The sequence below is a fragment of the Oculina patagonica genome, chromosome 3 (genome assembly GCF_052425735.1).
Source record: "Oculina patagonica isolate OP01 chromosome 3, crgOcupat, whole genome shotgun sequence".
NCBI classification, from domain to species: domain Eukaryota; kingdom Metazoa; phylum Cnidaria; class Anthozoa; order Scleractinia; family Oculinidae; genus Oculina; species Oculina patagonica.
In genome coordinates, this window is record NC_135760.1 from 22,006,982 (window position 1) to 22,018,683 (window position 11,702).

Here is an 11,702-nt window from a genome sequence, read left to right on the forward strand (position 1 = left end):
AGTTATAGAAAACTTTGTTATTTAACAAATTTTCCCCTTAATATGTTATTTAGATACTTCTTTTTCTGTAAATTTCATAAAACTGCATAGAAATTTTACCGTCGAAGGGAAATTAACATATGTTTAGAGAAATTCTCTTGATTAGAAGCAGCGTTTTGGATTTTTTAGAGCAACTTGCGAGCAACTTTTATTATCAGAAGCAACTTTTTTGGATTTTTGGAGCAACTTTTGAGCAACCTTTTGAGAAATAACGGGCAACTTTTTGGAAAATCTCGAGCAACTTGTAGAAAGCCCTAGACTGGACTGGCTGGGTTTGTAAAACATGGATTTGTATAAAACATGAAAAATGAAGAGGATCATGTTAAAACCACTGTGTTGTCTATTGATCAGCACCACTGCATTTTGTTCTATCCTTTGAGCCACTGAGTTGACCTTCCAGGTTGTGATGGCGGGGGTTTTTGGGGTGGTTTTTTTTTTTTGGGGGGGGGGGGGGCCCCTGTGATGGAGTTCCAATATTGGCCGTTTAGACTGAGATGGGGATTGCTAAATAAGGAAAACCTTTGTGTCTTTGATCTGCTTATAAAACGGTTTGGGGTTTAATGATCATGAGTTAAAGTATATAAAAGGGGAGGGAAAACTGTCATTTAGATTAAATACTAAATCATGCAATCAGGCGAATGTTGTAGTATATGCGGAAAAACTGATTAAAAGAATTGTAATCAGAATTTACTGAGTATCCTCTTCGCTTCCGGTCTGAAGTTTCTCTTAATCTGAAATGGGGTAACATATGAACTTTTCTTTTTTATCTTAGTCTAAAGCCCACCCTACCAAACTGGCAAACCCAAACCTTTTCCACCTCCCCCACTCCCCCCCCCCAAAAAAAAAAAAAAAAAAAAACCTGCGTCACTCCAACTCAATTTGCAAAGAAAGGTAATGAAATGACTGTGTCATTGGTGAACCTAATCATTCCACTCCCTTTCATTCTGGTCAGTTGAATTTGTCTCTTCTTTTTTCAGCTGGTTCTCTTTCTATCTGTCAACCTCGTTCCCGGGGAGAGAGAAAGCCTGGAAACAAGGTTGTCTATCTGTTTGCCCGTCTGTCCACGGTCTATCCAGCAGTCTATCTGTCGCACCATGCGGGCACACCCTGGATAATGGCAGCGAAATACACTGGGTACAAGTTAGAAGGACTTGGAACGCCTGACGGTTTTCGTGTCTGAAAGGAACGCGTTATTTAAGTAAACAACATGGCTTCGTTTACTGTTCCTCGAGCTAGGGGTCCGTTGCTGGTTATTTCAGTAGTAGTTATTGTTCTGCTCATCCTCCGTGCTTTTATGAACGTACGTTTTGGTGGTAGTGCAGCCTTTGGTAATACTAGATCAAAGGAAATAAGCATGCTTACGTACAACATTTGGTTGGATACTGAAAAGATGCGTGAGAGAATGGAAGCACTCGGACAAATCGTGGAAGATCTCGAACCAGATCTTTTGACTTTTCAAGAAGTTACTCTAGAGAACCTGGCAGTTTTGCAAGAACAACGCTGGTTTTCAAGATATCGTTTGATTCCACCTGACGCCGTGAAACGATTGCAAGAGGGGCCGTCTAAACATTGTGTTGTTATTTTGAGTTCATATCCTGTTGATAAATGGCAAGTTTACCCGTTCAAGAGTTCACCACGTAATCGTAAACTTGTTGTTGCAGAAACAGAGAGCACTGTTTCCTCGAAGAGTGTTAAATTTGTCATTGCAGCAACGCACTTAGATTACGCAATTAAAGATACTAAAGTACGCGAAGCAGAACTGAGAGAGTCATTTCATATATTTTCTGGTTATGACAATGTTTGTGCCATGGGTGACTTGAACATTCATGATAAAGTTGATGGTGACATTGTGCTGCCATCGCCATGGATTGATGCCTGGCTATCTATTCCTGGAAATACTGACAGTAATGGATACACTTGGGACCGAAGTAAGACTCCATTCACTTCAGTACTTAGAAGGACAGTCAATGCAACTAGTTATCAAGTTCGCCTTGATCGTGTTCTTTGCAAGCTGTCAGACTTTAAAGTTAAAGATATGAGAATTGTTGGCAATAAGGTGACAAAATCTGGTATCTTACCCAGTGATCATTTTGGTCTTTTTACGGTCCTAGAACTAGCAGAGAAATCTGAACATGAAGGTAACAAAAACAAAAAGCCCCAAATTGAAAATGAAGTTTATTTTAATAGACCACCTGGCTGGGAAAAAGTTAATTAAGCAATATACAATGGATAAAATAGAAAGAGAGGGATGAAAAGAGGCCCTGCCAGGGTAAATTCTGGCAAGCAAGATGATCCAAATTTATTGGTGCAGATATCTTCCCATATGTAGTTGCAATAAGCATAGGGTGCTTAATCTCTTAAGTAAGTAAAAATTGATACGGGCATATGAGGAGGTGTGATTGCCCAGTAGTTAGGGTGTCAGACTCTGGATCGAGTGGTCTGGGTTCGAGGCCCAGCCAGGACACTGCTGGTGTTGTGTTCTTTGGTAGGACACCTTTGGCTCTCTCCACCCTGGTGTATTAATAGTATAAATGAGTAGTGGTAAATTTACTGCTGGGGTTAAGCCTGTGATGGACTAGCATCCTATCCAGGAGAGAGGAAATACTCCCAGCCACTTATAATAATTGCTACAGAAACCAGGATAAGATCCTGTCCTGATGGATCACTAGGCTCAACCGCAGGCTTTACCTTAACCTTATACAGGCATATATACCAGGTTGTATTGTAATACTCCCTGGTGATCGATGTCAGGGAAAAAAATAGTGTAAAGCAGCATTTCTAAGGTATAAAACCCAATGGGAGAAATAAGAGAAAATTTTTGGCAACAAAATGAGAAAATAAAGCAACTTTACAACTTAATTTTGAAAGTTTTATTTTAAATTCTAACAAAGATAAAGTTACAAATTATTCCCTTAATGACAGGCTAGGAACTATACTGTTGTCCGCATGCTAGATATGTTTGATGTTTTGACCAAGAAATTACCAATTAGTGTTTCAAATGCCCTCTGTTAAGCCTGACTGTCTGTTCTTCAGTTTTGTACAGTTCCAAATTTTAACCAAGTCACACAACTCTTAATTTCTTTATCAGTTTTGTGATACATGTAAATGTAAAATCCTGTCATAGATCCACTATTGTGAATAAGCTGAGATAAAAAATCATTGTCTTTGCCCAATTTTAAGAGTATCACAGAAATCAACAAATTTCAAGGGTTTATATGGATTTTGAACCAACCATGTTAAGAGTGGATCCTGAAAGAGGTTGGGGGGGGGGGGGAGGGTATAATTCCCATTTTCCCAGCCCAAATTTTGCCCAAAATCCCATTTTGCAGCCAGGAGCCCTGTCCCTGCCTATTGCTTTTACCAACTTTCAAAATCCCAGTCCCAGTTCTGTTGCTTTGATGTCTGTCATTCCCATTCCCAGTGACCCAAATCCTAATTTCCCATTATGAGAATTTGCCCAAATCTCAGTTTTCATTTTACCCCTCCAGTCGACCCCTCTTTAAAAGTCCATATTTTGGTCTCTGCCCATGTTTGAAGCGTAAAACTTGGTCAAATGATCTATCTCTGGACACACCGTGATCTTTCATGTGGTGCATGCATATTATCGACTATTGAAGCTCGCCCCAGTTCCCTACGCAACACCGAAATGACCACTACGAACGCCTGACGGTTTTCGTCTCGGTCCGTTGCTGGTTGTTTCAGTAGTAGTTATTGTTCTGCTCATCCTCCGTGCTTTTATGAACGTCCGTTTTGGTGGTAGTTCTTCCTTTGGTAATACTAGATCAAAAGAAATAAGAATGCTTACGACACGTCCTGGGACAAATCGTGGAAGATCTCGAACCAGATCTTTTGACTTTTCAAGAAGTTACTCTAGCGAACCTGGCAGTTTTGCAAGAACAACGATGGTTTTCAAGATATCGTTTGATTCCACCTGACGCCGTGAAACGATTGCAAGGGGGGCCGTCTAAACATTGTGTTGTTATTCTGAGTGCATATCCTGTTGATAAATGGCAAGTTTACCCGTTCAAGAGTTTCCCACGTCGTAAACTTGTCGTTGCAGAAACAGAGAGCTCTGTTTCGTCGAAGAATGTTAAATTTGTTTTTGCAGCCACGCACTTAGCACATGCAGGTTACAAAATTTACTAAATTACGCGAAACACAGTTAAAAGAGTCATTTCAAATTATTTCTGGTTATGACAATGTTTGTGTCATGGGTGACCTGAACATTGAAGATAAAGTCGATGGTGATGTTGTCCTGCCCTCGCCATGGATTGATGCCTGGCTTTCTATTCATGGAAACACTGACAGTAATGGATACACTTGGGACCGCAGTAAGACTCCATTCGCTTCAGTACTAAGAAGGACAGTCAATGCAACTAGTTATCAAGCTCGGCTTGATCGTGTTCTTTGCAAACTGTCAGACTTTAAAGTTAAAGATATGAGAATTGTTGGCGATGAGGTGACAAAATCTGGCATTCTACCCAGTGATCATTTTGGTCTTTTTACAGTCATAGAACTAGCAGAGAAATCTGAACATGAAGATAAGGAAAGAAAACAGTCCCAAAGTGAAAATGAAGTTTATTTTAATAGACCACCTGGCTGGGAAAAAGTTAATTAAGCAATATAAAATAGGTAAAATAGAAAGAAATGGATGAAAAAAGGTTATGCCAGCCAGTGTAAATTCTGGCAAGCGACATGATTCCAAAAGTAGTGACAGCACTTTGTCGCTATGTTTTTTTTTGATTGCTCGCTTAACGATCGCTCACTTAACGATTTTTATGTTTTTTTTTTGTCGCTATGTTTTTTTGGTCGCTCGCTTAACGATTTATATGAGGTCGACTTGGAGCAAGTCTATGACAGCACCAGCTAGAATAAAATCGCAACAAAATGAAGACAACCTTTTGACAAGGTAGAATAATGGCGGCAAAGAACAGTGGCTTGGCATATTTTTTTAACATTAATTTGAAGACCACTGATTTGGTCCAATCAATTATACAGCTGGTATTCTGCAAAAAAAAAAAACTGTGGTTTATTGGTGTTTAGGTAGTGGTGCATCCCCCTAAGAAAAATCCTGGATCTGCGGATGGATGGATGGAGAATCTTTATTTAAAAACACGGTCAAATTTATCAGCTCGCAATACAACAATCTAATTATGAATATATATACAAGAAAGAGGGGAAAAATAAAAATAGATGTACAAAAATAAAAAGCTGCTTTCCACGAATGCCGTGCCCTAGAGTACTCGTTCAATTAGTTTTTTAAATTACCCACGGCACTCTGCTTGTCTTACGTTATTAGGAAGACTGTTCCACAAGATGGCGCCACTGTACGTAAAGCTGTTTTTGTACTAGTTAGTGCGCGGTAATGGAACATCGAGTTTGTTTTCAGAGTCCCTTAGGTTGTTCGCGGTTTCTCGGTTTTCAAATTTAGATGATAGGTAGTCTGGAGGCAACCCGTGCAGAGACCTGTAAACCATCGTGGCTCTTTGAATTTGCTGACTGACTCTGGCCAGGCCTCAAACCCAGACCACTCAATCTGTGTTGAAATGTTCTTTGGCAAGGCACCTGTACCTTTCTCCACCCACGTGTATAAATGAGAACTGGTGGAATTACTCCTGGGGGTAAGCCTGATGGACTAGCATCCTATGCAGGGAGTAGAAATACTTCCAGCCACTTTATAACTGCTACAGACACCAGGATAAGCTACATTCCTGATGGACCACTAGGCACGACAACAGGCTTTACCTTTACCTTATACAGGCATATATACCAAGTTGTATTGTAATACTCACTGGTGATTTCAGGGAAAAAATAGAGTGTAAAGCAGCATTTCTAGGGTATAAAACCCAATGGGAGAAATAAGAGAAAATTTCTGCAACACAATGAGAAAATAAAGCACTGGCTTTACAACTAAATTTTGAAAGTTTTATTTTAAATTCTGACAAAGACAAAGCTACAAATTATTCCCAACTAGTTTTTCAAACGCCCTCCACAAAGCCTGACTGTTTGTCCATCTTTCGACCTCTCTCCATATATGGTCTAGATCTGTTTCTCTGAAGCTAGAATTTTGGCCATTTCGGAGTTGAACAGAGAACTGGGGCAGGTTTCAAATTTTAACGAAGTCACACCACTCTTAAGTTTTTCATCAGTTTTGCGACAGCTGTAAAATCCTGTCATAGACCTTCTATTGTGAATAAACTGAGATGAAATCATTGTGCTTGCCCAATTTTAAGAGTATCACAGAAATCATAACAAATTTTAAACATTTATATGGTTTTTGTATGACTTTTGAACCAACCTTGTTAAAAAAGCCCCCTGAAGGGGTATAATTTCCAGCCCAAATTTTGCCTAAAATCCCATTTCCCAGCCAATTGTTTTCATAAATTTTCAAAATCCCAGTCCCAGTTCTATTTTGCTTTCTGTGATTCCTATTGTAATTGAACGAATCCCAGTAAGACTGAGTCCCAGTGACCCAAGTCATTTTCCCACTATGAAAAATTTGCCCAAATCCCAGTTTTCATTTTACCCGGTCTCTGCCCATATTAAAAGCGTCAAACTTGGTCAAATGATCAATCTCATCGTGATCTTTCATGTGGTGGTGTCGTTTTTGTCGTTTTTATCGATTGATGGAGTCCCCCCAGTTCCCTACGCAACTCCGAAAATATGGCCAATACACTGGGTACAAGTTAGAACGACTTGGAACGCCTGACGGTTATCGTGTCGGAAAGGAATGCGGAAAATAAACAACATGGCTTCGTTTACTGTTCCTCGAGCTAGAGGTCCGTTGCTAGTTGTTTCAGTAGTAGTTATTGTTCTGCTCATCCTCCGTGCTTTTATGAACGTACGTTTTGGTGGTAGTGCAGCCTTTGGTAATACTAGATCAAAGGAAATAAGCATGCTTACGTACAACATTTGGTATGATACTGAAAAGAGGCGTGCAAGAATAGAAGCACTCGGACAAATCGTGGAAGATCTCGAACCAGATCTTTTGACTTTTCAAGAAGTTACTCTAGAAAACCTGGCAGTTTTGCAAGAACAACACTGGTTTTCAAGATATCGTTTGATTCCACCTGACGTCGTGAAACGATTGCAAGAGGGGCCGTCTAAACATTGTGTTGTTATTTTGAGTTCATTTCCTGTTGATAAATGGCAAGTTTACCGGTCCAAGATTTCACCAAGTCGTACACTGGTTGTTTCAGAAACAGAGAACTCTGTTTCGTCGGCGAGTGTTAAATTTGTTTTTGCAGCCACGAAATTACCACCTGCAGGTTTTCGCACTAGATTACGTGAAGCACAGTTGAAAGAGTCATTTCAAATTATTTCTGGTTATGACAATGTTTGTGTCATGGGTGACCTGAACATTGAAGATAAAGCTGATGGTGATATTGTCCTGCCCGCGCCATGGATTGATGCCTGGCTTTCTATTCCTGGAAACACTGACAATAATGGGTACACTTGGGACCGCAGTAAGACTCCATTCGCTTCAGTACTAAGAAGGACAGTTAATGCAACAAGTTATCAAGCTCGGCTTGATCGTGTTCTTTGCAAGCTGTCAGACTTTAAAGTTAAAGATATGAGAATTGTTGGCGATAAGGTGACAAAATCTGGCATTCTACCCAGTGATCATTTCGGTCTTTTTACAGTCATAGAACTAGCAGAGAATTCTGAACATGAAGATAAGGAAAACAAAAAGCCCCAAAGTGAAAATGAAGTTTATTTTAATAGACCACCTGGCTGGGAAAAAGTTAATTAAGCAATATAAAAAAGGCAAAAAAGTATGTTTGGTGAGTACTAGATAACTAGAGGGGGTGGAAAGTGGAATTCCCAAGGTTTATATGAAACCCAAACTGCAAGCCTGGTTGGAGGATACCCCTTTTCAAATATAAGCTATATACACTGTAGTTATGTGCAATGCCAGAGGGCAAGGTTTTTTAGCCATTTTGGTCCGAAATCCCAGGGATGAGATTGTGCTTCAGGTGTATAAAAGGGTAGGGTTATTTAGTTATTTAAAAGGGCTGTATTATTTAAATTTATTTAACGCTACATAAAATGGCATCAAGACTTCCTGGGAACGAGGTTGTATTAGGCATACCGTAAAATTCTAGTTATAAGCCCCCCCCCCCCCCCCGCTTATAAGCCCCCCCGGTTATAGGCCCATCATCCTGAAAAAAAAATTCATCCGATTATAAGCCCCCCTCTACCAGATGACAGTACTGAATAGGGCTAAATGTTGCTTTATTATGCGTTTTTAACTTAATTAAATCGTATTTCCATCAACACTCTTGTGGCTTGTTTCGAAACGTTTTTTTCATTCCGCTTATAACCCCCCCCCCCCCCCCGCTTATAAGCCCACCAAAAAACCCTTACGAAGTTGTATAAGCCCAGGGCTTATAACTGGAATTCTACGGTATGTCATGTTTTTTGGATATATGAGTGGGGTACCTTTTTCGGTAAAAGGTATACAAAAGTGGTGCCTCTTCTTTCAAAATGGTACATAAAAGGGTAACAGGTTGGATCTCGGGGTGGAGCCTCACTGTATAAAACTTTTTGAGTAACCCCCCCCCCCCCCTGGGGTCCAAAATAGGTTATGGTTTGTGTATTTTCATTTACATTTTAATTATCGTTGCAATACATGTGCTACACAGTCGCACAGAATTTCTTTACAGATTTCTGTTACTATGGTTTGTATACTCTGGCAAGGAATTAATTGGTATAATTCCTTGAATTAACTACTTTGATTGTTATTTTTCACCTTTTAATAAGAATAAATTTGCAACAACAACAACTTTTATTTTGGCGCGGTAGAGCTTATTAAAGCTAAAACATTTTATGGGGCCATGTATTATTCCAAGTAAAAACTATCTAAGAAATTATATACAAAATATAAATGGAAATATGTAAGTTAAATTATTTAATAATTTAATAAAAACATAATCGCTGCGTTTTGTGCGCATATTTGTGGTTTCTGGAAATTGAACCTCTTTTCAAATGTTAAGCAGACTGAAACAGTTCCTGGGAAGGATCTGGTGTGCAAATAGGGTTATCTTTTTGGGGTTCAAGCATGAAAATTGGGTCAAGAAAATATTTGGGTATCTTGATCTAAAATAGGGTAAGTGTTTCAGGAGATACATGCTTCCCACCATCCTGGGACACCCAGGGGCAGTTTATTAAGAGGGGCAAAACAAGGGAGTAAACCAGGCAGAAATCGTAGCAACGAAAGTTGTTAAAAACTTTTGTCGCTACGAGAATGGCTGCCAACATGCCACCCACCATTTTTGAACCTAGCTAGCTGAGATTAATTTACAGCAAAAAGAGCCACTAACCGCTATTGAAAAAAAAATGTTAAAATGCCATTGGAATGTTCAAAAGTTGGCATTATGGGGAGACAGTCAAATCCCCCTATCTTTCCCTCCCCACCTCACCCCCAGGGGGGGCACCCTGTATATTTTTGGATGGTGGTGTGCCGCTGGAACTCTGAAACCCTTACCCTATACCAGACCATCTTCAGCTGATTTTGCAACCCTATACTAGGAATAAATAGATTGTGCTCAGCAACTTTTGAGCAACTTTCAGCGTTTTGAGCAACTTTTTATAGTACCAGCAACCTAGGGCAACTTTTGCCTTCCTTGGCAACTTTTGAGCAACAAATTGATATAAAACCGATCCAAACCATAAAAGGTCGTTTTATTTTGAAGGATTTTTTTAAAACTTTGGTTATAGTAAACATTATGATGCCCATCCAAGTAAACTTTACAAGGTTGACTAGTTAGAGTATATTGTATTTATATAAGTATTTATTATATACTATATACAAGGCTAAAAGAGTTAAAATGGTAAAATTAATATGATAAAACCAAACGTTTTCGGCTGTTTGCCATCATCAGGGATCAACCCTGATGATGGCAAACAGCCGAAAACGTTTGGTTTTATCGTATTAATTTTACCATTTTAACTCTTTTTAGCCTTGTATATAGTATATAGTTTATAAAACATAAGTATTTATATTTCTCATATAACATTAATGGCTTTTTGGCCTCTTTTAATGATTGTAAGAATATTTAATGAAAATGTCTTAAACAAACAAACACGTTTTGAGTATTTATTTAAAACAAAACGACTCTAGAGCAAGCAACTTTTCTAAATTTTGGTGGCAACTTTTTGATATTTGAGCAACTTTAGAGCAACTTTTGGGTATATGAAGCAACTTTTCCTGAATTTACTAGCACAATCTATTCATGCCTACCCTATACTAGACTAGATACCGAAAATCCCTACCCTATTCCAGACTTACTTCTTTTAAAAACTGCATCACTGTAAGTCAACAAACGTTGTCACAACGATTTTTCTCTTCCGAGTTCCTATTCCTATTCTGGACTTAATTCTTCATACCACTGCAACCTCGTTCCCAGGGCTTTTCCCTTGGTGATTTGGAACGGGCGGGAAAAGACCCTGGCATCGGCCGGTCACGTGAGCTTCAGACACCCGAAAATCTTGGGTGTCATCACAGGTAACCAAAGCGTACTATGAGAGTTTGTATGGATTTACTATAAGAGCTTGTATGGATTTGAAATATAGTTGAGAAAAATATCTCTTTTTACCGGTGAAAAGTTTTAATGAAACTTTAAACCTTACCTGGTGTCACGTTTTTGTATTTCTATAGCTTTAGAAAGTCGTACGCGCGATTTTCGTCTTAACCGTCTGTTGCGTACACAACAGACGGTTAAGACGAAAATCGCGCGTATGACTTTCTAAAGCACTAGAAATACAAAAACGTGACACCAGGTAAGGTTTAAAGTTTCATTATAACTTTTCGCCGGTAAAAAGGGATATTTTTCTCAACTTTATTTCAAATCCATACAAGCCTTCTTAGTACATCCATACAAACTCTCATAGTACGCTTTGGTTACCTGTGGTGTCATAAATTTTAGATAGCATCAATTGAACCAAGGCAACGCATGAATTATCTGTTTTCGGTTTGCTCAGTCAGCTTGGAATGGCTCTAAACCACCGCAAATGTCCTCTGTTTCGCTTAAAGCCACTTTAAGAGGATTTTTTTTTATATATAATGGCATATACAACACGAAAAACAGTCAACATATTCAACTTGCGCGTGTGAGATTTCAAATCTGCATTGAAATCATGCGGTGCCACAACGTAACCTAGCGAACAAGGGAGCATCGAGCTCAATAGACAAAACGTTCGATCAAATTAATACAAGAAGCATAACCTTTACTACACAGAATGTCTCTCTATAAAATAAACATTTAGCTTTCTCGAAGTAAAGCTCTGAAAAAGCCGGACAAAGATAATGTCATCCGTGATATGATACAATACATCTTGCAACGGTATTACATGAAATTAAACAGCCGAACCCGGCATCACAATGCAAGTAATCAACATTATCACGGAATATTTCAGATCCTGTCCTTCCAGAGCGACCATTTTGAGAGCTTATAGAATATCTTGCAAATAGAAAAGAGCCAAAACAATCCGTGTAGCGAAACATGAGCTAGAGGTGTCAAACAGGAAACTGTGTATACGCCGGCAGACCTGTGACCTCTAGACTGTCCAGATTTGCTCCAGTGATTTGGTTTATATCGTTAGGAGCTCAGTTCAATAGGACGAAGAATCCTTTTCCATTGTTTTTTTAAGATCGCTTTCAT

General features: G+C 39.1%; 2 protein-coding genes and 1 pseudogene across 2 annotated transcripts; all 3 read left to right on the forward strand.

Annotated features, from left to right (window-relative positions):
- The first annotated feature begins 1,241 nt into the window (after positions 1-1,241).
- Positions 1,242-3,001, forward strand: LOC144645721 (5'-tyrosyl-DNA phosphodiesterase-like). Its single transcript, XM_078505270.1, has one exon. It carries the CDS (start codon positions 1,247-1,249, stop codon positions 2,252-2,254), a length of 1,008 nt encoding a protein of 335 aa, XP_078361396.1. The 5' UTR covers positions 1,242-1,246; the 3' UTR covers positions 2,255-3,001.
- Positions 3,002-3,692: 691 nt separating this feature from the next.
- On the forward strand, positions 3,693-4,925 carry LOC144645896 (uncharacterized; annotated as a pseudogene).
- Positions 4,926-6,777: 1,852 nt separating this feature from the next.
- On the forward strand, positions 6,778-8,229 carry LOC144645722 (uncharacterized). Its single transcript, XM_078505273.1, has one exon. The coding sequence runs from the start codon at positions 6,788-6,790 to the stop codon at positions 7,790-7,792; it is 1,005 nt and encodes a 334-aa protein (XP_078361399.1). The 5' UTR covers positions 6,778-6,787; the 3' UTR covers positions 7,793-8,229.
- Positions 8,230-11,702: the final 3,473 nt, after the last annotated feature.

Bases quoted from the DNA above. Each gene is read 5' to 3' on its own strand.
- LOC144645721 (XM_078505270.1), top strand. From the start codon at position 1,247: ATGGCTTCGTTTACTGTTCCTCGAGCTAGGGGTCCGTTGCTGGTTATT.
- LOC144645722 (XM_078505273.1), top strand. From the start codon at position 6,788: ATGGCTTCGTTTACTGTTCCTCGAGCTAGAGGTCCGTTGCTAGTTGTT.